Below are 22,981 nucleotides of genomic sequence, written 5' to 3'. Positions count from 1 at the left end.
TCTCCTACCCCTCCCTCCTCCTCCCTGCTCCTGTCCTGTTTCATTTCCTTCCTCGCACTTCATGGCCTTCATCCCCCCCCTGTCCCACTCTTTCTCTCAGTCTCAGTCGGGCCCGGGGCCCTACCCGGAAGCCTGGGCGACCCGGCGAAACTTTAAAAATTCCAAAGTCTCAAGGTCTCAAAGTTTCAAAGTTTCCAAAGATTTCAAACAGCTCGCGGCTGCCATGGTACCGTCCTCTGCTGCTGATGTCGAAGCCGAAGCCCCTGCGGCGGCTACCGAGTCTCTGCCCTCTGTTCCTATCAGCGCTGCCATGCCCGCCGCCGAAGCTGCTGAGAATGCCATGGCGATCAATGCCGCTGCTGCTAGTGCCACCATGGCTATTGAGACTGCTACCCCTTCAACAGCCCCGGTCATGGAAGCTGCTGGTGAAAATGCAGCTGTCCCCGTCCCTGATGCAGCTTCTGCTGATCCCACGGTAACAGAAAAGGGTGAAGTAACTATGCAGGAGCAACCTCCACCAAGGCATCAGAAGGGCCCTACCATTTGCGTGCACAACAGAATCCTGGCACAGTGCAAGGAGTGCGGAGGCTCGGGCATTTGTTGTCACAAGAAGCGACGGTCGTTGTGCAAAGAGTGTGGAGGTTCAAGCATTTGCGTGCATAACAGGCAGAAATCTCGTTGTAAGGAATGCGGAGGTGCCAGCTTTTGTGTGCATGGCAGGATCAAGTCGAGGTGTAAGGAGTGTGATGGAACTAGTATATGTGAGCACAAGCGAAGAAAGTCGCGATGCAAGGAATGCAAGGGTACAGGGATCTGCGAACATAACAAACAGAGATCGAGATGTAAAGACTGTGGGGGGAGCAGCATATGCAGCCATGGACGAGTCCGATACCAATGTAAGGATTGTGGAGGGAAAGCGATTTGTGAGCACAAGAGGATGCGGACGAGATGCAAGGAGTGCAAGGGTGCGAGCATATGCCAGCATGATAAAGTCAGATACCGATGTAAGGAATGCAAAGCAGCTTCAATGTGCGAGCACGGAAAAGTGCCGGCTGAGTGCAAGGAGTGCGTTGTGGGGACGGCCTGAATGTCGAGCTTATACTCTTGCATTGCGGTAACCCATGTCGTTCTCATCAGCTCTTTGCATCAGATAACGATGATGATCCAGGAACAATACATTCAAACTATGGATTCAATGTTGTGCATTGCGAGGAAGAAAGAAAATCCTCGTCCAATCGCCTTGGTTTGAGAGTGATTCATGGGGTGTGTTTTACTCCCCATTCTCTGTAGTAATCGTAATATTGGAGTTTTGATAACAACGATAACAATACATCAAATCTACTTTTTACAACGACCAAGGTCGCAAGAAAACAGCTCTGTGTAGTTTGGTTTGTTCCGCGTTAAAGACACTAATGGAAGCCGAGATACAACATTGCAGAATTGCATCATGGGAATCAATTCCAAATCGCTTTCCAATTACATGCTCCTCAATAGGTAGCAGTTACTTTCCTTTGCCCACACATGATACACCTGAACCCACAATGAGTTGCCAAGCACCTTTCCTTGATTCCTCCCTGACCTCGATCTTTGTGCTTGAGGGAGAGATGCCGGGTTTAACTGTCCTGCTTTTTGCATCAAAGCAGCTCTTTCGGTTTTCTACACACAAGTCCAGTCAGCAAGGGTTGAGGGACAAGAAGAAGATTACTTTCTTGTAGTTCAGTTCTAACAAATGGCTGCGAAACTGCAAAGTTTGATGAATCTTGAGTTGTGCCGCTAGCTCGGCTTGAAGATCAAACTTGCGAAGACGTGAGCTTGAATGAAAAGAGTGTGTTGAGTTGATGGAATCCGCACTGAGCTGATTGCGCATATGACTGTTCACAGTGGACCTTGTCGTCTCTGTGTCAACTGTCGCCCCCATCACCTTGCTTGCCTGTGTTCTCTGCCCTGTCTGGACTTGTTCGTGCTTAGCAGTCGTAAGCGCATCATAGGCAGGAATGCTGTCAGACTTGTTGTACTGTACATACATTTGTTCTTGCATCGATGTCAATCACCACGGTGAATGGGGCAAAGGAATTAAACTGAGTGAAATGTTAGAGGGCAGAAAAGATGTTGTTCGAGCAGGACTGAGGGAGACGGGGAGAGGAGGAAGAGGAGGAAGAGGAGGAAGAGGAGGAAGAGGAGGAAGACGAGGAAGATGATCTCACTTGGTAACGACGCCATAGGAATGTCAGCGCATAATCGGTATGAAGGGTTCTATCACGGTATCTCGGTAAAAAGGCAGCACATGTTTATTAAGAGAAGATATAGCTTTTGACAGAAAGGCAGCAGGTAATGTTGGTTGGAGCCGACGGGGAGATGCGCAATGTCCTGGAACGAAAGGGATAAAGAGCTGAGCTGAGCAGAGCAGGGCAGAGCAGGGCAGGGCAGAGCAGAGCAGAGCAGAGCAGGGCAGAGCAGGGCAGGGCAGGGCAGAGCAGGGCAGGGCAGGGCAGAGCAGAGCAGAGCAGGGCAGGGCAGAGCAGAGCAGAGCAGAGCAGGGCAGAGCAGAGCAGGGCAGGGCAGGGCAGAGCAGAGCACAGCACAGCAGAACAGAGCAGAGCATGCCTGATACTTTTGGAAGGAGATGTAACCGAAGCATGCCACATCCGACCATGAACTCAAGTATCCTCTTCTTCCTCGTATTCGCTCTTAGGGTCGTGCTGGGCTTCTCCTCGACCCCGTCGCAAGCGCTTCGCTCCCAGCCCTTGCCCAAGGTCACCTGATGCCTCCGAGCACTCGACGGTTGATGACGAGGAAGCAGGTGGCTCCGCAGAGCTTTCAAGTGGTTTTGTCAACAAGTGTCGATGAAGGGCGAGCATGTCCGATCGTCATCAACATCGTGCGACCCTCTGCTGTTCCTCGCTGCTGCTGACAGCATGGCGGAACAGACTCGCTCCATGGCGCCTCAGTGTGCCGACGAGTTCTGGAGCATGGTAAGACAAGGTCAAAGATCATTGCAAGACAGCGCCTTCTATTTTGTGAGGCCGGGTGAGCGGAGCTGGGGGAGGGAGAGGTGGAGGGTGAAGACTCGTGGTAGGTGTCTTTGTGGAGTTCGGGCTGGGGAGATTCTCAGATCGGGCTGACTTCCATCCCATGCGGGGAGGGACAGGAGAGCAGAAGAACCTGAGAGGTTCTGTCTCGTTTGCAACGGTAGGGAGGGAGCGAGGAAGGAGGCTGCGGGGCTGAGGGGACGAGCAGGAGCGAGGGAACGTTTCTTCCTCCCGGTTGGTGATCAACTTGAAGTCAAACCCGCACTTTGACGAGCTGGGCTACTTGCCCTTCGGAAAGGCAAGTGGGAGGAGTGGAGAAGAGAGGAGAGGAGGAGGCAGGAGGAAGAGGAGGGAGGAGGAGGAGGGAGGGGAGAGGAGCGGAGAGGAGGGAAGAGACGATGGAAGGGGGCAGAGAGAAAGAGGAGGGGAAGGAAGGTGGCAGGAGCTCAGAGAGAATGGATCAGGTAGTTTCGGGGATGGAGACGTTGGATGAGATTCATCAACCGAATGTTGGAGACTTTTCTGTCTCAGATGTCGCATACTTGTACAACCAGAAAGGTACGACCTCTCCCCTTCTCTTTCACGCTCTGCTCTGCTCGACTCTGTTGTTCCTCCTCTCCTATCATCTCTTCCTTTGTTCTCTCCCCCCCCTCGTCTTACTCATCCTACAGGAATCTCGTGGCTACGAGCGATGGACGCGGAGGTCTCCACCATTATCAACGTCTCTGCCGTCTTCCAGGGCTCCAGCAGCTTCCACCCTCCCGTCTGCGGGAGCTCCAGCGAGAACGGCCTCCTCCTCACGCTCCGCAAGGTGAAGGGAAAGCGAGGAGGGCGAGACAGCTGCTGACGGTGCGCAGACGTTGGGAGAGGTTGAGGCATGGGCGGGAGGGTCGGTAGCTGTTGTGCTCCTGCTCTCCCTGCTCGGCAGTGGAGTGCTCGTGTACGTGTGCTGCTTCCTGCGGCGATACCAGAAGATCAAGCGGATGATCCGCTACTCCCGCGAGCTCGAGGTGACATAAAGGAAGAGGGAGGGAGGAGGAGGAGGATAGGAGAGGGAAGGAGGGAGGGAGGGAGGGAGGGAGGAGGGAGGGAGGGAGGGAAACAGAAACGGGAATGTGAAGGGCTTTGCGAGGAGGAGAGGCCGAGCGAGGCGAGCAGGGGGCGAGGGCGACAGGGTCGGTGGGAGCGAGAGGGGAGCAGAGCAGGAGGAGTCGGGGGCATTCTCAGCTGAGAGGAGAGCAGGAATCAGGGGTGGAGATGGTGTACGAGGACGACAATACCAACCATGAAAGGGAGCGAACGTCGTCCGTTCCCATCAACTCAGCCGAGTATGAGAGGTGATAGGCAGGCACGCCCCCCTCCCCCCCACCCTCCCATGCCGTTCCCCTTTACTCCCCCGCCCTGCTTTCTCCAACCTCACCTCCTCGCTCCCACTCTTCGTTTCCTCGCTATGCCCCATCCTTCTCGTCCTCCCTCTTCATCTTGTCACTGCTCAGTATCTGACGGCAGGCGATTGAACGAGCCGCTGAAGCCAGATGGCGGATGACCTCAGGAGAGGCAAGACAGGACATGGAACTCCTTTGGTAGAGGTCGAGGAGGGGAAGGGAGGAGGGGGGGGAGAGGGAGAGAGTAAGAGTAAGAAGGGTAAGAGTATGAGTAAGACGACGACGACAGAAAAGCAAGGGAGGGTAGGAAGGAGCAAGTATAAGAGCTACTCGGCTGGCATTCAGCGATTTCATCCTTGTTCTTTCTCTCACACTCGCACACATATCTTGCAGCCAGGAGGAGCAACAGTTGGGTCTTTGCACTGCTTGCAGTTGAACTGGCTCTGCTCCTCCTTGTCAGCTCATCACAAGGAAGCAGCGGCTCCTCACCACACACGAAGTCTCCAAGTTGCCGTTCAGAGGGTTGATGGACTCCAGTGGCACGAAGCCGGCGACGCCTGTGAGCTAGTCAGGAGGGAGCAGAGGAAGGGGAGGAGGGACAGGAGCAGTCGTCCGTGCAGACAGGATTGAAGGGTTCCTGTAAGCATGCTGCCAGTACCGTTAGAAGAAGACGATTCTTCCCTTCCGGATCCCCTTCGCCACCCCATCCTCCTCCCCATCCTTTTCTTTCTCCTCCTCCTCCTCTCCTTCCTCATCAATCCCCGCCATCCTTGCTCGTACCAGTCACGGGGATAATGTTCTCATCGCAGCGAGCCGTGGTTGGCGTCCCAGAGTCTGTCCCCTCCTCTGTACAACATTTGCATCCTGCAGAAACTCATGGTTAGTGATCACCTGCGCCTGCCTCTTGCCGCAAACACCACCATCATCACTATCATGCTCTCCTCCTCCTCCTCCTCCTCCTCCTTGTCTTCCTCCTCCACCCACTACTACTTACTGGGGATATGGCAGCATTTGTCGACTAACGACGCGCTGCTCCACACGGTGTTGCACGTGAAGAGCTTGCCGAGCTCCTGCTCCTCTTCACTGCCCTCCCCTCCTCCATCCCATCTCCTCACCGCCCACGACAGTCCCTGCCCATCAACGACCGGGTAGCGCCGGTACTCCTGCATGGCCGTCAACGGTGGCAGCAGCAGCGCTGGGCGGCTCAACAGTCTGGCAGATGGCATTGCGAAGGTAGGGGACGACGCAAACTCGGTCCCCTGCGAGCTCCTTGAGTGAAATTCGTGTAACTCAGATCTCACCAGGTTGGATGACGCAGTCTGGGCCCAGCTCCTGTCCAGGAGCCAGCAGAGCCAGGCATGGCGCGGCGAGTTGAGGGTTGACATCCAAGATCTGCAGGAAGAGAAGTCAGGGAGGACGAAAGAAAAAGGAAGCAGAAGGAGAGGGGAGGGGAGGGGAGGGGAGGGGGAGCGACAACGGAAGGAGAAGGCGAGGGGAGGGGAGGGAAGATGCCGGCCATTGAGATGAATAAGAAAGGAAGGGCGTACCCGCTGCCAGGAGGTCCCGTATCTGGTGGCGATGGAGTAGAGAGTCTCCCCGCACTTGTCGGGATGAATGTCCCACTGGCAGGTGAGGCAGACGCCGTTCTCCATACAGCTGCCGGGCCCTCACCGTCAGGTGCTGCAGCTGCAGACAGACGAGACAGCACCTGGAGTCGTACTCGACACAGACCTGACCCAAGTCAAGGAAGTAGCGGCACGTGGCGTCTCCCCTACAGTCTCCATCCGTCAAGCAGCTCTCGTACTGCATCTGACGGTAGCAGTTGGGCAGGCAGCCTCCTCTGACAACGTGGTGCCTGCCCCACATGTGAATAAGGCAGAGCTCTCGAGCGATCAAAACGCACCGGCCGATGGAGATGGTCAACCCTGGAACGATGTCGGACGGCTCCAAGAGATGCGCATTGAAAGCAAAGAGCTCCTGTCAACGGAAGGTCAAACTCGACGTCGGCTGCCTTTGCTGCTCTGCAAACCTGCCAGGTCAACATGAACCTGCTTGCGATAGAGGCCAACGAGTCGCCTTCCAGCACCTAAGTAAAACAAGCTAGTCACCCTCTATCATCTTCGACTCTCGTACACACCAGGTAGCGACAAGATCCCGCCTCAAACCTCCGATAGTAGGAGTCAAGAGGAGACGGCTGCATCTCCTGTGTCTTACAGCTGAGGAAAAAAGCGAGAGGCCAGCACTCTTACCTGGACAAGTTGACCTTGGAAGTACACGTAATGATCTTCCTCTGTTACAACTTGCGAGACCTATTCCGTAGAGTCAACAAAGGGACGTTTCGCAAATGCGCACCTTAGAAGGCTCAGGCGTTGGTGGGCGTGTGGTGCCCAACGCCAAAGTTAAGAAAGTCCCCTGCAGCCGTCAACGAGCAGCTTCGGACAGATCGGACCCTGCTCTCACCTTTCTGCAAGGATAAGAAGTCGTTGTGGTGCCGCAAGTGTTCTCCTCAACCTGAATGTAATACTTCCCTACAAGCAAAGAAAATCATCGTCGAATCAAAACGCCCTCCAAGAATACCCAGCAGAACCCTCTGCCCGAAGAATGTGTTGATAACCATGTCTACATTTCCTGGCAACAACCAATCAGCATCTCATCTGAACTTGGCGAAAAGAGGCATCAATCCATTCATGCATTTGATCTCATTCCAAACCTGAAGTTTCATTCGAAACGAAAGAAAACTCGAAGTTGAAGTCGCTGGGTCTGAATCACTCGTTATGTGCCAAATGCAATCTTCACATCCAAGTTGATCACCCGGGCGGCTGATTGAAGGAGCTCGTTATCGACTGCCCGGCAAGCGATGACGTTGAGGCGCCAGGCTCATTCGTTGTTACCATCCTCCCTTGGATATTTCAGCAACCTTCAGCTTGCGACATAAAGTATCATGGTACCTGTTGTATTGTGAAACATGATCACGCTTGCGTCCGAAAGTGGCTTCCCGTCCTGCCCAGTGACAGGTATGCATTGCCCTGTAGTGAAGTTCCCGTAAATCTGCGTTCGACTACTTCAGTAGCAGGAGAAGCACTCAGTCGAAAGTCTACTGTCGCTGCGATGGGATTTCGAGAAACTCCGACTGTGTCAAACACGCACTTTCCAACGATGCCTTGCCACACTCCGTTGATCTTCTGACAAGGTAGGCAAAGCCCCAGTTTGAAGCAGCACCCACTGTACTTCTCGCAACCATTCTTACCGAGTGTTGGGTCAAAGCGAGTTGAGCAGTACTCTCCTCTAACGCTTAGAGCCCACAAGGAGCCCACTAGAGCACAAAGTGACGCCCGAGACATCGTGAAGCCGGTCATTGTCTTGTCTCACATCAACGACATAGGCTTGACAACCTGCTGACCACGTCATCCTAAGAGTCCATCTTGTGCGAGCGCTTCCTCATATACTCATATCTCAGTTCCTGTTCACTCCCTGTCCTCTCTAGCTCTCTTCTTCTACGTCCCCTCCTCTCACCATTCGAACCCACTCCCCATGGCGAGCTCTGATAACCCAGGCGGTTGGGTTTTCGAAGGGGGTAGGGTCCTCATTGAGTCTATGCACATGGGGTACGTGGATAATCGAATGGAGGGGTACTTGTGGTCAAATTTGACAGCTCGATGAGGTAGGGGGCCCGGGGGTGGGCGGCAGGAGAGTCACTAGTATCCCGGCGACACAATTTTCAAGTTTCCGATCCGAGTCACTCAGTACCGGCCCGGACTCGCCGCCGCGGGCGGCCGCCCGGTCACTCGGCCCCTCGGACGGCCCGCCGCGCAGCCGCCCGGCCGTTCGGATAGAGCGGCCACCTCCCCCCCCCTCCGGCCGGGCCGGGCCACTACGGGAGTTAAAAACCAGTACGAAGACAATCAAGACTGCTGGGCTGAAGTAGAGTTCATCTAATAAAGCTGCTCATCAGATATAAACACATTATAAACACACTACCAAGATTTTCAACTTATTCAAACATCTATATTTTAATATATATATAAATATTAAATATATATAACTACGAGACCTTTACTGGTCATTTTACTAGTCGAAAGTACTCACCCCCACCCCCCAATATATCGATGCCTTTCTTGGTGAAAGTGGGGTGAAAGGGTGCAGCGGAGGTTCATTATTATCACACTGCCTATTCCCCATGTGACCTAGCTATGTTATCCCTACCCCCCCCCCCTATCCCTCTTTTAAAAACAGCTATCCCTCCCTCCCTCCCTCCCTCCTCGCTCCCCTCCTTCCATCATCCGTTCTCGTGCCCTCATGGACCTCCTTGGACCCTTCTGCCCTCGATGCAGTAACCCCGCCGTTGACGACCAAGGCAGCTCCTGCATTTTCTGTCTCGACTACTCTGTCGACCTGCTCTCTTCCCTGTCTGAGCCTGATCTCGACCCCTCCCTTGCAGACTGCGACGTCATCCTCCCGCAAGAGCTCAGCGCTGAGAAGCGATCGAGCCGCCGGTGGAGCCCCGACGCGAGGGAGAAGCACAGCCTTGCCTGCGCGGGCAAGCCCCGGCTGGACACGCAAGAGAAGATCGACATAATCCGGCTCTACTACCAGTCGCCCTGCTCGACTAAGGGCAGGCGCTCCTTCAACCAGTGGACCATCGCCAGAGCCTACGGGAAGAGCCGGGCAGCCATCAGCAAGATACTCAAGCCCGACAACGCGCTCCAGGTACTGTCGTCGGCGGAGGCGAGAAGCTTGAACGTGACGGAGCGATGGGCCATCACTCGGAGCATACAGGAGGAGCGGAGGAGGAAGGACGAGGGGAAGGCGCTGTCCAAGCAGCATACAGACGAGCCATAGCGTGCTGACGGTGTACAAGGCTGCTGACTCTACTAGTTGATACTGCTTTGATCACGCCGACTGATGTGTCATGCTACGGCGTTTGCCCCTCAAGGCTCTGAGAGTCCGACATCGACATCTGATTATCATCAATGATCGGCGATGATCCGACAAATCGTGAGCCCGGGGCGGTCTCACTCAGGCTGGCCTATATGACTGCCCTGCTCCTACAGGCTGGCGACATACGGCGCCGTAAGACCTTTCCTCTTCACCTCGGACGGAGACATTCATCGTCCTTGAGGGCACTCGGGGCCTCAGCGGGCCACGGGCCCTGCCTGCGCGGTATGGCCCGACCGACGGTGATAGCGTAGTGGGAGTTTCAAGGATCGGATAACGATTGTCGTCAGCTTTGCTTCTTCTCTACTTAAAGCTACTCATCATTTGTACACGCATACAGCCTATCCCCAGTACTAGTGTGTCATCCCTGATGATGAGCAAGATTTCAACTCTTCTCTGAACACGACGAGAATGATCAGGCCACCTGGTTTCCCATGAGATATATATTTTATATATTTGTTAAACTTAAGTTTATATATTTTTATATATTATAACATATATAATACATTTTAATATAAGTTGGCACTGTCCAAGTCCCATGTAAGTTCACTTGGGGTTTCTGGTCATTTTTTGTAGTCGAAAGTACTCACCCCCACCCCCCAATATATCGATGCCTTTCTTGGTGAAAGTGGGGTGAAAGGGTGCAGCGGAGGTTCCCTCTATTCCCCATGTGACCTAGCTATGTTATCCCTACCCCCCCCCCCCTATCCCTCTTTTAAAAACAGCTATCCCTCCCTCCCTCCCTCCCTCCTCGCTCCCCTCCTTCCATCATCCGTTCTCGTGCCCTCATGGACCTCCTTGGACCCTTCTGCCCTCGATGCAGTAACCCCGCCGTTGACGACCAAGGCAGCTCCTGCATTTTCTGTCTCGACTACTCTGTCGACCTGCTCTCTTCCCTGTCTGAGCCTGATCTTGACCCCTCCCTTGCAGACTGCGACGTCATCCTCCCGCAAGAGCTCAGCGCTGAGAAGCGATCGAGCCGCCGGTGGAGCCCCGACGCGAGGGAGAAGCACAGCCTTGCCTGCGCGGGCAAGCCCCGGCTGGACACGCAAGAGAAGATCGACATAATCCGGCTCTACTACCAGTCGCCCTGCTCGACTAAGGGCAGGCGCTCCTTCAACCAGTGGACCATCGCCAGAGCCTACGGGAAGAGCCGGGCAGCCATCAGCAAGATACTCAAGCCCGACAACGCGCTCCAGGTACTGTCGTCGGCGGAGGCGAGAAGCTTGAACGTGACGGAGCGATGGGCCATCACTCGGAGCATACAGGAGGAGCGGAGGAGGAAAGACGAGGGGAAGGCGCTGTCCAAGCAGCATACAAAAGAGCAGGCACCTCGTCAGCTAGAAGGGTCCGTTCTGTCTTGATGGCATGCTCCATGCCACCTTAGTCTAGCATCGCTTGTAAAGTAAACAATACTGTACTACACCTTTGTGTCGGATCCAGAGGGGATCCCTTCAACCAGCATTCACTGGAGCCTGAGTGACGTTTACAACTTTTTGGGCCCCCGGGCGTGACATGAAGGGGAGAAAGACCATCGCCAACCGTTTCACGGTTCCGGACTTGAAGTCTTCTTCTTGACAAAGAAGAAAGCCTGCGCGTTGAAGCATGCGGCAGTGCAGTGCGGCATCCGATGATCGATGGCAGTCTTGTGGACAAGTCCGGAAACACCGACACCCAGTGACTCAATCACTGAGAGTCGGAGCCTCCGACTTAGAGTCAGCGGCCGTGCCCCGGGCCGAACTTCGGAACGGCCCGGCGGGGCCGGGCCGCGCGGCGGCCGGGCCCCCGTAGTCCGACTCGGCGCAACCGGCGTCAGTCACGGTCCCTCCCTGCCCTACGCTGCCATCATCGCGGGGGCATTTCGGTATGCGTCTCATTCAATGATTCCTGGGGCCCGGGGATCGGACAGCCGTCCGACCGTCGGCAGGAATAGGTTTGGTTCTCGCTGTCTTTTCTCTTCTCGCCGTTTGGCCTGTGCGACAGTGTCAGGGTCAAGCCTCCTCGCTCTCGCCTCCGGGGCCTGATATTTTTTAACTTAACCTTGAGTAAAGTTCACTGACCGTACGGTACTGTTAGAGGCGCGCGCAGATGACTCTGAGGAGGACCGGGGGTAGTAATTTGAGTAAAAACCTTTCCTCCCGTCTGGCAGGAATGGGGAGGACGGATCTTTAAAAACCTGTTCCTCTTCGCTCAGCTATCAGCAACAACAGACTCTAGCACCTCTTTCCCTCTGGTCCTTCCTCTCTCCTTCCTCTCTCCTTCCTCTTCCAGTTCGCCCTTCTCCTCCTTCTCGTCACCGTCGCTGCCATTCTCGCCTTGAGTGCCTCGCGCACTGAAGCCAGCATTTTCCGTCTTCAACGCATCTCACTCGCAGTTTTTCTTCCCTTCTTTCAAATTTTAGCTGTGGCAACTCAACAACCAACCATGGCGACTTCCGCTGATTTTGACCTTCTGGCTACCGACGGCCATGCGCGTTTGGGAAGGATTAAAGCAAGTCTCAACACGCCTGCAGTACTGCTGTACACACGGCGAGGGTTTCCTCCTCCTCTTACCCCCCGAGAGGTCAAATCCTTGTATCAGTCAGGAGCCAGTCCCTCCACCTTCGCCTTTTTCATGTCTGCTGCTGACTTCTACGACGATCCTGGCAGCGGCGTCCTGTCGTCCTTTCGGGGAGTGCGAGAGTTTTGTGGTCTGCAGGACCAGAAAGAAATGATAGTCGTAGGAAACAAGGATGCGGTGAATCAGCAGTTTGGCATGCCGTCATCGGACACCTGGGTAACGCTACAGACTTCAGCAGGGCAGAAGAAGGTTGCGAATGAGGACTACATCAAGTTACTGTCCGCCATGCAACCGGACATTGCTGTGTCTCTTGTAGACGAGGTGCAGGTGAACGAAGGCTTCCTTCTTGCAGGAGGTCTTACATTCCTTGCTAGATGGAAAATTCAGACAAGCGCATCAAGAAAAGCGTCGACCGTACGCTGAAGTGGCTGGATGAATACCTGGCGGAGAGGAAAGGAGGAAATGTAGCGGAGAGTGTGACAATATTTGCTGCTGTTGTTGGAGGCACTAGCCACCGAGAACGAGAAAGATACGCAAGAGGTGGGAAACATGACATCTGATCCTTCCTGACTCTTATGGTGCGACTAGAGCTGGCGAAGAGAGAGGTTGGGGGGTATGCCTTCACCGGCTTCGGAACGGGGGAGAGCGAAGAGGAGCGGGAGGCTTTTGTGCGGATGTCGCTAGAGCATCTTGACCAGCACAAGCCTAGGATGATGTCAGGGCTGGGATCGCCCGACGAGGTGAGAATATTCTCTGCCTCCTGTGATTGTTCATGAGGGCCTGCAAGATTCTTTGGAGCGTGAAGATGGGGATGGACGTGCTGGAGTCAGCGTACCCTTGGTTTCTCAGCTCACAGGGGTTGGCCATCAGTTTTCCGGTTTCCTATGAGGGTGATCAGCCAAGTGGCCAGCACTTGTCCTGACTTGTTGTCAGGGATCATGAAGTACGCAGACGAAGAAGAGATGGAGGCTGAAAGCTCCCTGATGAATGGCAAGATCAATCTGTGGGATACAGACTACTGCAAGAACACAGATCCCATAACCAAGGTTGGTCCTTGATGGCCCACTGGATGTGATGGATGTTTTGTTGCCCGACTTTGTACTCTCAGAGTTTTTTTGGTGTTTCTCTGTTTGACTTTCTAATTGAATTCTCAGGGTTGCTCTTGTTTTGCATGCGCCAAGTACTCACGAGCTTACATCCACCACCTGCTGAAGACAAACGAGATGCTAGCAGAGGCGAGACCGTTTTTCTCTGTCAAGCACCGCATGACATCTCAACAGGTGTTTCTAAGCTGTCACAACCAACACTGCCTCTTGATCTTCATGGAATCTGTCCGCCAATCCATTGCCGATCAATCCTTTGAGAAATTCTGCACCGCGTTCAGGAAGGCTAGGAAGGCTCCATCGCGATTTTTGCAGGGATAGGATAAATTACCATCTGTGCCTCGTGAGTAGAGGGGAGATGAGCAGCAATGAAATCACCTGGTAGATGAAGATATGACGTGATTCAAGGTCAAGAGCCCACCTGTCCTAGCGTTTCTTTCGTTTCTTCTTTGCCTTTCTTCTCTTCTGGGTCTTCTTGATCTTCTTCAGTTGTTGCTGCCGACAATAGAGGACGGAAGACGAGTCGGGTCAAGGTCATCTCAAGACAAGTCACGGCATTACCATGATTCCTCTCTTTCCTTCGCCTCGCGTCTCCTTGTCTTCTCTCGCTGTCCCTCCTACAGCGGGGCTGTCAGTCATGAACTCTATCCAGCTGCTGCTATTGGAGGTGCCCCCCCCCTCCACCGGCGCGCAGGAGTCTGCCTGGTCCTGCAGAGCTTCGAAGGAGTTTCGGCTGACGTCTCGCCTCTGCTCCTTCACGGCTTTCATGCTGTACTTGACGTACTTGGACTGCCTGCCCCCTTCGCTCGCTCGCCCTGCTTCTGAAGGCTGGTAGATCCAAGCCACTCGCCCAGCAAGCTCATGACAGATGTCAACAGAGCAGGTGCACCAGCTGTAAGAAGACGACTTGGAGGAGAGGTAGATGTCATGCTCCAGGTGCGTGAAGTACCGCTGGCTGCCCGGCAACCTGATGTCCACACAACAGACGGAGTGCGACAGCCCGTCCTCAGGAAAGCAATGCTTCGTTAGCGAGCTACGCATATCCATGGTCCCGCATTGCCGCTTCTTGTCTGGCCTCCTCGCGTTGACAGTCGTGGACAAGGCGAGGAGTGTGAGAGAGCAAACAGAGGCAATGAGCTTGAGACCAATATTCCTCATCATCTCAGTAAGACCGTCCTCCTGTCTTCTCCATCATCTCAGTAAGACCGTCCTCCTGTCTTCTCCATCATCTCAGTAAGACCGTCCTCCTGTCTTCTCCATCATCTCAGTAAGACCGTCCTCCTGTCTTCTCCATCATCTCAGTAAGACCGTCCTCCTGTCTTCTCCATCATCTCAGTAAGACCGTCCTCCTGTCTTCTCCATCATATCAGTAAGACCGTCCTCCTGTCTTCTCCATCATCTCAGTAAGACCGTCCTCCTGTCTTCTCCATCATCTCAGTAAGACCGTCCTCCTGTCTTCTCCATCATCTCAGTAAGACCGTCCTCCTGTCTTCTCCATCATCTCAGTAAGACCGTCCTCCTGTCTTCTCCATCATATCAGTAAGACCGTCCTCCTGTCTTCTCCATCATCTCAGTAAGACCGTCCTCCTGTCTTCTCCATCATCTCAGTAAGACCGTCCTCCTGTCTTCTCCATCATCTCAGTAAGACCGTCCTCCTGTCTTCTCCATCATCTCAGTAAGACCGTCCTCCTGTCTTCTCCATCATCTCAGTAAGACCGTCCTCCTGTCTTCTCCATCATCTCAGTGAGAGCCATCCTCTCTCGTGTCTGACACTGCCATCACCGGGCGCAACTTTCCGATTCGTGTTACCCCACCCCATCTTGTACCTTCATACCACCCCACCCACCTGGGACTCATCGCCACTTGTTAAAATTAAAATCAGGTGGATTTTCCGGAGAGAGATGAGTGGGGAGAAGCGAGGATGACGAGGATGACGAGCAGGAGAGAGGTGGAGGGGAAGAGGGGAGTATCAGGGAGTGAGAGGGAGAGGGGAAGCAGAAGAGCTTCCTGACGACTAGCAGTTGGAGAGAGTTGAGTACACAGAGCGATCTATTGAAGCACAAAAAGGAAAAATAAAACTTCTCATCATTATCATCATACGGAAGAATACACATGACGGCCATTGAGCGGCTGTGCAGGGCGAGCATTTGCTCCTTCCAGGCTCCGGATCACCTGCAAGTCCTTGGAATAGACGTAGATAGGATTCCTCAGCAGGACCCACTGCACGCCCTCTGCATGGAGAAATCAGGGGAGACAGCACGAGCAGTGACATGCTCAAACCTGAACAAGGAGGAGTCGTAAAGGACCCCGAGTAGGTGAGGTAGTTCTTGAAGTTGGGGACGAAGGAGAAGGCATCGGCTCCTCTGTGAGTCAGCGATCCTATCATCACGGTCTGGGAGATGTCAGCGAAGTCGATGGGAAGCAGCATCTCCGGTTCGCTGGACAGCCTGAGAGCAGAATGCGAGGTCAGGAGCAGGGAGGATCAGGAGAAGAGAGGATCAGAAGGGAAGGGGAGAGAGGGGAGAGGGGATGACGAGAGTAGGAGATGGAGAGGAGTGTACTGGAGGGGAAGAGGAGGACAGAAGATCAGGTAGGGAGGAGGAGCATCACCTTGGAACCACCGCAGTGAGTTGCCTGATGAAGTTGGGGCTGCCCTGCCCATTTTCCGCCTTGAAGAAAGCGCTAACGACCATGATCTGTCGACCTGTCAGGCGGGTTGCAGAGGCTCCCTTGGGTCTCACCTTGCTCTTTGCCTTGGGGTCATCAGTCTTGTGCACGAAGTGAATTTCCATGTCGTAATGCTCCCCATCGATGGTGTGCTCCGATGGTGTGTGGATGTGAAACTGCAAGCCTGTCAGTTCCGAGAGAGGAAAGAGGCAGGGAAGAAACAGAGGAGGGAGGAGATAGCAGGTCAAAGAGGCGAGCTGCCAAAGGACCTGGCTCAACTTGTATAGGATCCCCTGGAACTGCATGGTCGCTGCCACATGCTTGACCTCGAAAGTGTGTCCGTTGAAGAACTCGAGGCCATCGACGTCACTTGCCTTGCACCTGCACAAGAGCGTGTCAAGGGAAGGCAGAGCTGGAGAGTGGCCTTCTACCCCTTCACGTATTTGTCGTAGCTGTCGACCGGGATGTTCCATCCGAGCGTGTCGGTACCAGCCTTGGAGATGAGGTCTGCTGACACCACATTGATGGGAGATTGCTTCTTGCCATCCTTGCACACTGCATACTTGGCATCGCAGATGTTTCCCCATTGCTCTGCATACGTCATCACGGTCAGAACGCGACATTTCACACAAGATGCCATCACCAGGGCCGTCAGCGCCGGAGTAGGACCACTGACATTCCTCGACGTGGGCAGGGGCAGAGGATGACTCATACTGCTCGACTACACTGCCGTCTGCTCCGGGAGGTCCAGGGGGACCAGGAGGACCCATGACAACCTTCTCTCCGCTCTGACCGGGGAGGCCCGGGGGTCCTGGGGGCCCGGGGGGGCCGGGGATCACTTTTATCTTCACTTCTCCCGGGGGTCCCTGGGGGCCTGGCAGGCCCGGAGGTCCGGCAGGTGCTTGTACATTTGTGACGATGCTGTTTGCTGTTTCACAGGGTGTCAAGCTTCCAGCTGGGTCGATGCAAGACGTGGGTGCAGGAGGAGCTGGGATGGCCTCAACATCCACATGTGCAGTCCCGTGAGTGAACGGGTTAGGGTACTCGTCTTCACAAGGAAACTTGAAGAATGCAATCTCTCCCGTGACCTGAGACGCATCAGTATTTTTACAAGGTAGAGAGGTCAGAGAGGACCTGATCTTGAACTTGCAGGTGGTCAACAGCATCGGTAGTGCGACCACCAGATCCAGGTTGATGGATCTTGTCAGACCATACGCTCCCATATGAACTCCAAGACCTGAGTGAAAAGTGAGCGGAGGTAATACAGAAGCCGATTCATACTTTTGATAGCCATCAGAGGCATGGAGGATGACCTTGAGCTCATGGCCAACAGCTCCCATGATGCTAAGGAAGTAGTAATCTTTCAACCCTCCTATGCCGTCAATCTGCAGCTCATAGTCATGTCGTTATATCTCAGCATACGTCTCCTCCACCTTGGACAAAGAAATGCTTCCGCCTGTAGGCTTGCAATAGCCATTTCCATCAATGCAAAGGGCGCAAGATTCTGAAGCCTTGGCTCCAAAGCACGATTGTTTCGAATATCCTAGCCCGGTGTACTGTCTGGGGCACTGGGGTGGAAAAGTGCGAACATGACCATCCCCTGTCCTTAATTTTCCTGCCTCACTTGCTCTGCATGGCCATTCAAAGTATGCGATCTCCCCAGTCATCTCGTCTTGCACTTGCAAGAAATCGCGGTTCACGTTCCTCTTACTTTTTCCGTTGTTCTGATGAACTTTGTCTGACCAGATTGATCCATATCCAGTCCAATGGCGATGATATCCATCTTCACCCTGCATATGCCAGTCAAAAAGCAGCAATCCAACGGAACTCAAGTGCCTCGAGGACGGCAGTCAGCTTGTGGCCAACTTCGCCCATGATGCTGAGGTAGTAGTACTTATCAAGGCTGCTGATTCCATTGATCTTGCTGACTGAGATCGAACTTCCAGGAGACTTTCGATACCTGTCCATGGTCAGAGTCGTTCGGAAGGGACATTGCAAGGGTTACCCTTCTCCGTTCTCATCGAAGCAGGCGGCAGCAGGCACCTCGTCCTCGGAGGGCTTGTGTGCGTTCGCATCAATAGCTCCATCACCACAGGGAAATCTGAAGTAAGCCAGCTCGCCGGTCTGCATGTCTTGGACCTGAAAACAAGCGTCATCACAATAGAAGCGCTAACTACCAATCCCGCCAACCTGAACGTAGTCGACGATACCATGTCCGCGAGCATCTTCATCGTGCACAGGGCCAGTCCACACACTGCCGTATCCCTTCCAGTCTCGATGATACCCGTCAGATCCCTGGAGGCGTCAGCTTAGTGTCCATGTCAGACGTCCAAGAGACGCGAACCTCGATGTAGACGCTAAGCTCGTGGCCGACCGCCCCCATCACACTGAGGTAGTAATACTCTTCCTTATTACCAAGCCCATTCACCCTGGATAGTGAAATAGATCCTCCTGTGGGCTTCGCGTACCCTTCGCTGTCCAGACAATACGTGGTTGGATCCACCACCGTCAATCTCTGAGTGATGTAAGCCCTTGCCATGGCCATGAACGCAATGCGCTGCTTTCCTGAACGGATGGACTGCAATCTAGTAAGTCTCTGTCAACATTCGCACACTAAAGGATATCACCTTGATGCCTCCATTCGCTAAGAGAGCAACAAGGCCAACGGCCATGGCGATCAGAACCAGGGAACCAACGAAAGCCAACCTCCTGCCATGAATTCAACAAGCTTTGCTTCAACGTATAGTGACATTCACCTTTTCGAACTTCTGCTCTGGGAGTGTACGACATGAAACCTCAGCTCCTCATCCTCTCTTCCCCTCAGCATGGCAACGGATCCTTCCTCCTGTCGCCCCCCCACCGCCATGGCCTGTTGCCTGCCCAAAATAGCACGAATCGAGTCTCACCGCTTAGCTCTTATGTCCCCTACTTTTCCCCTTTTCAAATGGGGTACAAAGACTACCCCACCCCACGGTGTTAAACTCTGTCTCTCCAAGGTCCGGGGACCCGGCGGGCCTGCCGCAGTCACCCGTGCCGCTCAGCGCGGCCGGCCCGGCGAGCCTCGGAGCGCGGCCCGGCGGCCCGCCGCCGGGTCCGGCGGTTGGGCGGGCGGACCGTACGCGGCCCGGAGTGGGCCTGACCGTCCTGATCAGAGCCAGTCCGATCGCTGCCGACATCCCTCCTTCCTCTCTCCGACCTCCTCGCTTTTTCCTCCCTTCCTCCCTCCAGTTTTCTCCCATGTGGAATCCTTGAACAAACACCACGGTGACATAGCTGGTGAGCCACCAGGCCAGTTTACTAGCTGAGCGGCCCGGCGATCATTCGAATGTACTAGTCACTAGGCTTCTTCTTGCTTTTGACTGCTGGTGCACATCATTCTCTCGGTTCACAAGTGTGACCTGCCAGGCTAAGACGAGCCTGAGATTCACTCTGCACGGATCGTTCTGGTCAAGTTTCAGTCTTGAAGTACTTCACTCTTGTCGTCTGTGTGTTCTTTCTTGTGTTTGGTCACTTGGGTCCATCAGGCCCAGTGTAACGAATCGTCAGGTCACGGAATTTGATGGGCTCGAACAACAGCCAACACAGGGATTTGTCCAATCTTAGATTCATGTTTTACATCAGCTTCTTCGCCTGCGTAAACAAACTTGGTCAAGTGAAGGCGCAAAAAAACAACACAGGAACCATGAAATAAGTTCTCAGATAGGTCAGATTGCCGAGGGAGATGACAATCATGGCAACAATCTGCATGATGCTGCACCACTGCCACAGAAATGAGCGTGTGAGATCAAAGATAGACTAGGACAAACCTGGGCTCTCTCATGTGTGGACTTGGTGGTCTCGTAAAACCTTGACTCTCGTTGCTTGAAGTATCGCTGCTGCTCCTGCACCTTCGCAAGCCATCACCTCATTTCAGTTACGAGCTTTTCCTTACCCTCGAGATCTCGTCCGACAGTTTCCTCACCCTCAGCTCCATGGAGCTCAAATGATCTCGCCTCAGCAACGCATCATTGTTCTCCCCTGCCGTCCCAAGCTGAATCTGTATGTAGACGCGGAAGTCTTGACCCAGAGTTTGTCCATCGATGCTGCCCATTCTCGTCAGAGTACTGTACAAGGCAAGAGCCGCGAGCACAAAGCTCAAGAACAACCTGAAGCACAGATTGTGATCCCCGTCCTCGGAGGAAGTGAAGGCTAGTCTTCCTTCCTTGTCTAGCTTCGATTCGAACACTGTCCCGCTCGCACTCGAGGCCACCAATTTCACTCCAACAAAGTTTTGCACTGCTGCCTCGTTGGCTGGGAGAGCGGCCTGATCGGGCGACCTGTATATAAGGAGGACTACTTCGTTCTTGACGATGTTTTCAATGAAGCACTTGGTCTGCTTTTCCCGAAGTTTTATGTAAACCGCTGATGACAGTTGCGCTTGAAGGATCACAATTAATGTGATATATTTGAGCCAATATTCCCTCCTGCCCAGCACAAGTTCGGTCATCCTGCAATTGAATCAGCATTATACACCAACAACCATTTGCCTCAATCTTCTACATCTTCATCCGATTTCTTCTTATGGTTTCCTTATGAGAATCTTCTTGCCAACCTATCCTTCACAAAACATTTCCTTTGCATGCTCGTGCTTATGCATGAATCCTCCCCACGTGCCCCTGCTCCTTCTCTTTCTCCTCCTCTTCCTTTTTCTCTTCCTGCCTTCTCCTTCTCTTCTTCCTGCCTTCTTCTTCTCTTTCTCGTGCCTGTGCTCCTGCTCCTGCTCCTGCTCCTGCTCCTGCTCCTGCTCCTGCTCCTGCTCCTGCTCCTGCTCCTTCTTCTGCTCTCAGTGTTCATCTTGATCTGCCACTGCTTCTCTTGATGTCCTGCATTTTCTCAGTTCGCTGATCTACTTGGTCCAGCATTCCTTGTGCACATTTCGACCCCTGATACCTACCACATAATGGTTGTACTACCCACAGTGTCGTGGATATGACCCCCTCGTTGATACCCTACCATACATTTCTGATGAGCAACAATGCGATATGTATTGAATTAATACACCCCTACCCTATGTTTTGACACCATACCCACAATGATCACCCTACCCCATGTTGGATTCACCCTACCCGGACAACCCCCTTCTCCATCATGGCGCATGCAGGTCGCAGGTGGCCTGAGAGCGGCAGGTGAGAGGGGGAGGAGAGGGGAGGAGGAGGAAAAGGGAGTAGAGGAACAAGAAGAGAGAAAGCGGAGGTTCCACGAGAGGACGAGCGAGAGGGATGGAGGTATTGATGAAGGACTGATCTTTTCACAGGCGTGTCACCAAGCCTTTACAGTCCATATCGATTGACCAGGTTCATGCTGCGATCTTGTCGACCGAGCATGCTGAACATCATGACAGCAAGAGTTCCCTTCATGGGTGCGCCAGTGCGACCAGGATTTCAAGGATAGGAAGTGCTCTTTCACCCACGAGATGCGAACTTTAGAGCAATGGTTGCATTTCAGCGTTGACATCTGAGTGGAATTTCTGATCGGTTTAATCAGGCAACGCTACTGCGAACTGAGAGAGAGATCGCCTTACAAGAGGTTTGAGACTCTCAGTTTGAGGGTTGACAGCGCAGCTGAGATGTGAATCAGAGTTGCATGCTCCAAGGATTTTGTCTTCCGGGCGATCTTGCCCAAAGTCGACCTGTCGAGCATGCCTGAAGTGTGTTCACTTGGTGTTCACTCTCTTCGGCTCATGCTGATTTTTCAGGAGCTTTTGCGAGTAGAGGAAGAAAAGCCCAAGAAAAAGCTCAAGAAGGCTGCTGCTGACAAGCCACAAGGGAGGCCTCGCCCTCGGGTTGATCGCGGTCGATACCTACCTCGAAGAGGAGGAGGAAGGGGAGAGGGGTTGCTCATATTCATCTGTAGGTTTGGCGCTCGATGAGGCAGCAGCTGCTCTGTTTGGAAATGATGAAGCGCTGGATGGTGGCGAAAATCTGCGGCCAGAGGAGCAGGAAGGAGACGGTCGAGGAGAGAAAACAACTGAAGATGGCGAGAAGCAAACGAGGGAAGGCGAGGAGGAGGATGGAGAAGATCTAGAGGACGAGGAAGATTTGGAGATGGACGACTACGAGAATGCAGGTTTGACATTCTTTGTTTGTTGCTTGTGTCACCTACTGCTTAAATGACGTATTCCTAGCTGAGCACTGTGACGACGATGAGGATCTAGTGGATGAAGGAGGAGGAGGGTGAGACCTCGCAAGTGCAAAGTTATGCCTGGTGCTGAAGTTCATGGCAGATCCGACGATGAAGAAGCACGATACGGAACCTTCTAGCGAGCGGATCTATTGCAGCTACCTTGTTCTTCCAGACACTTCATTTTTTTGATGTTTGGGTGAGGTTAAATTTCGGTTTACGCGCGGAATACAGCATTGATAGCCATGAAGGATAAGAAAATGATCCCGAGCTGATGACTCTTGCTCTTGGATCCTCCATTGCCTGATCAACGCGTCATGCACTCATCATGAAACAACACGATTTCACATTTGTCTTTGTTGCAGAGGCAGAAAGAATACTTTCCGTTCACCTGGAAACCATGGAGTGAATATGAATGACACATGAGCGAAGAAAGGTTTGCATATGACGATGCAGATAGGCGTGAAATCGATCATGAGGAAAATAGTTGTGACGATGAGTGATATTGGTGGTCATAATCTTTGAGGAGGAAGTGGTGTTGAAGGCAGCAGTCACGAGGAGCAGTGTTGCCTTGTCCATTGGTGGAAAGTGGAAAGGAGGAGCGGGGAGACTGGGGAGAGGCCGCAGCGAATTACTTCAGAGAAGCTCCCGTCTGTCATCCTCTTGTAGTTGTTGTCGGTCATGGAGAAGCAGGAGAGGTGGTGCGAAGGGTTTCCTGAACATCCGCCTGCTAGATGTCTTAGTCTTCATGATAACTACCTCAGTTTGCACCTTTGTACCTGCATCAGTGTAAGGAGAGAAACACACCGAGGCTTTAACTCACTGAGTAGGCATGCCTTCCTCTTCAAAGATCTCTTTGATGCAGGCGAAGTTGGTTCCATTCATGCACTTCTGGATGGGACCGTTCAGCGTCACCTGTAAGCCATCATCAGCGTTTGGCTCGTCTGCCTTGCATTTCTCACCGGCCACCGTGTTGTTGCTGCGATCTCAACGGGCGATTTGATATGCGTGTAACATTCAGTTACAGTTCCTTGAACTGCAAATGCTGCACCCAAGAAAGAAAGGAGTAGCAAAGGAAAATTCTGTGAGAGATACATGAAACGATGATCTTATCTGCTCTGATATTCCATGAAAGGGCCTATCG

General features: G+C 53.3%; 11 protein-coding genes across 11 annotated transcripts; 6 read left to right on the top strand and 5 right to left on the bottom strand.

The window, feature by feature from the left end:
- Positions 1-499: 499 nt before the first annotated feature.
- GUITHDRAFT_69404 (hypothetical protein) lies at positions 500-1,087 on the top strand (the record flags this gene model as incomplete). Its single annotated transcript, XM_005834445.1, has 1 exon — positions 500-1,087. One exon carries the CDS (start codon positions 500-502, stop codon positions 1,085-1,087), a length of 588 nt encoding a protein of 195 aa, XP_005834502.1.
- A 585-nt stretch (positions 1,088-1,672) lies between these two features.
- Positions 1,673-2,026, bottom strand: GUITHDRAFT_106508 (hypothetical protein; the record flags this gene model as incomplete). The annotated part of the gene is made up of 1 exon (XM_005834444.1): positions 1,673-2,026. One exon carries the CDS (start codon positions 2,024-2,026, stop codon positions 1,673-1,675), a length of 354 nt encoding a protein of 117 aa, XP_005834501.1.
- Positions 2,027-2,600: 574 nt separating this feature from the next.
- Positions 2,601-4,575, top strand: GUITHDRAFT_106507 (hypothetical protein; the record flags this gene model as incomplete). The annotated part of the gene is made up of 9 exons (XM_005834443.1): positions 2,601-2,753; positions 2,801-2,878; positions 2,928-3,027; positions 3,077-3,189; positions 3,494-3,587; positions 3,701-3,840; positions 3,887-4,039; positions 4,272-4,366; positions 4,539-4,575. 9 exons carry the CDS (start codon positions 2,601-2,603, stop codon positions 4,573-4,575), a joined length of 963 nt encoding a protein of 320 aa, XP_005834500.1.
- Positions 4,576-4,782: 207 nt separating this feature from the next.
- Positions 4,783-7,770, bottom strand: GUITHDRAFT_137306 (hypothetical protein; the record flags this gene model as incomplete). The annotated part of the gene is made up of 16 exons (XM_005834442.1): positions 4,783-4,866; positions 4,904-4,971; positions 5,195-5,278; positions 5,409-5,609; positions 5,716-5,806; positions 5,962-6,070; positions 6,123-6,269; positions 6,318-6,391; positions 6,444-6,500; positions 6,552-6,608; positions 6,664-6,723; positions 6,767-6,826; positions 6,875-6,942; positions 6,992-7,042; positions 7,363-7,414; positions 7,477-7,770. 16 exons carry the CDS (start codon positions 7,768-7,770, stop codon positions 4,783-4,785), a joined length of 1,557 nt encoding a protein of 518 aa, XP_005834499.1.
- Positions 7,771-8,710: 940 nt separating this feature from the next.
- GUITHDRAFT_106505 (hypothetical protein) lies at positions 8,711-9,253 on the top strand (the record flags this gene model as incomplete). Its single annotated transcript, XM_005834441.1, has 1 exon — positions 8,711-9,253. One exon carries the CDS (start codon positions 8,711-8,713, stop codon positions 9,251-9,253), a length of 543 nt encoding a protein of 180 aa, XP_005834498.1.
- Positions 9,254-10,137: 884 nt separating this feature from the next.
- On the top strand, positions 10,138-10,713 carry GUITHDRAFT_106504 (hypothetical protein; the record flags this gene model as incomplete). Its single annotated transcript, XM_005834440.1, has 1 exon — positions 10,138-10,713. One exon carries the CDS (start codon positions 10,138-10,140, stop codon positions 10,711-10,713), a length of 576 nt encoding a protein of 191 aa, XP_005834497.1.
- A 1,060-nt stretch (positions 10,714-11,773) lies between these two features.
- Positions 11,774-13,332, top strand: GUITHDRAFT_137305 (hypothetical protein; the record flags this gene model as incomplete). Its single annotated transcript, XM_005834439.1, has 6 exons — positions 11,774-12,235; positions 12,283-12,448; positions 12,497-12,648; positions 12,696-12,798; positions 12,842-12,954; positions 13,063-13,332. 6 exons carry the CDS (start codon positions 11,774-11,776, stop codon positions 13,330-13,332), a joined length of 1,266 nt encoding a protein of 421 aa, XP_005834496.1.
- Positions 13,333-13,437: 105 nt separating this feature from the next.
- GUITHDRAFT_106502 (hypothetical protein) lies at positions 13,438-14,172 on the bottom strand (the record flags this gene model as incomplete). The annotated part of the gene is made up of 2 exons (XM_005834438.1): positions 13,438-13,506; positions 13,573-14,172. 2 exons carry the CDS (start codon positions 14,170-14,172, stop codon positions 13,438-13,440), a joined length of 669 nt encoding a protein of 222 aa, XP_005834495.1.
- A 948-nt stretch (positions 14,173-15,120) lies between these two features.
- GUITHDRAFT_60417 (hypothetical protein) lies at positions 15,121-15,860 on the bottom strand (the record flags this gene model as incomplete). Its single annotated transcript, XM_005834437.1, has 3 exons — positions 15,121-15,242; positions 15,292-15,439; positions 15,699-15,860. Coding segments are annotated over 3 exons (432 nt in total), but the record flags the coding sequence as incomplete, so codon positions are not given.
- A 3,430-nt stretch (positions 15,861-19,290) lies between these two features.
- GUITHDRAFT_137302 (hypothetical protein) lies at positions 19,291-20,164 on the bottom strand (the record flags this gene model as incomplete). Its single annotated transcript, XM_005834436.1, has 4 exons — positions 19,291-19,308; positions 19,360-19,437; positions 19,485-19,565; positions 19,610-20,164. The coding sequence occupies 4 exons, from the start codon at positions 20,162-20,164 to the stop codon at positions 19,291-19,293; spliced, it is 732 nt and encodes a 243-aa protein (XP_005834493.1).
- A 638-nt stretch (positions 20,165-20,802) lies between these two features.
- GUITHDRAFT_152016 (hypothetical protein) lies at positions 20,803-22,085 on the top strand (the record flags this gene model as incomplete). The annotated part of the gene is made up of 9 exons (XM_005834435.1): positions 20,803-20,843; positions 20,972-21,011; positions 21,059-21,150; positions 21,202-21,243; positions 21,295-21,364; positions 21,413-21,509; positions 21,571-21,783; positions 21,842-21,890; positions 21,941-22,085. The coding sequence occupies 9 exons, from the start codon at positions 20,806-20,808 to the stop codon at positions 21,975-21,977; spliced, it is 678 nt and encodes a 225-aa protein (XP_005834492.1). The 3' UTR covers positions 21,978-22,085.
- Positions 22,086-22,981: the final 896 nt, after the last annotated feature.

This window comes from Guillardia theta, assembly GCF_000315625.1.
Source record: "Guillardia theta CCMP2712 unplaced genomic scaffold GUITHscaffold_25, whole genome shotgun sequence".
Classification (NCBI taxonomy): domain Eukaryota; class Cryptophyceae; order Pyrenomonadales; family Geminigeraceae; genus Guillardia; species Guillardia theta.
The sequence above is the reverse complement of the archived record's forward strand: the minus strand, read 5'-3'. Positions and strand labels throughout refer to the sequence as shown.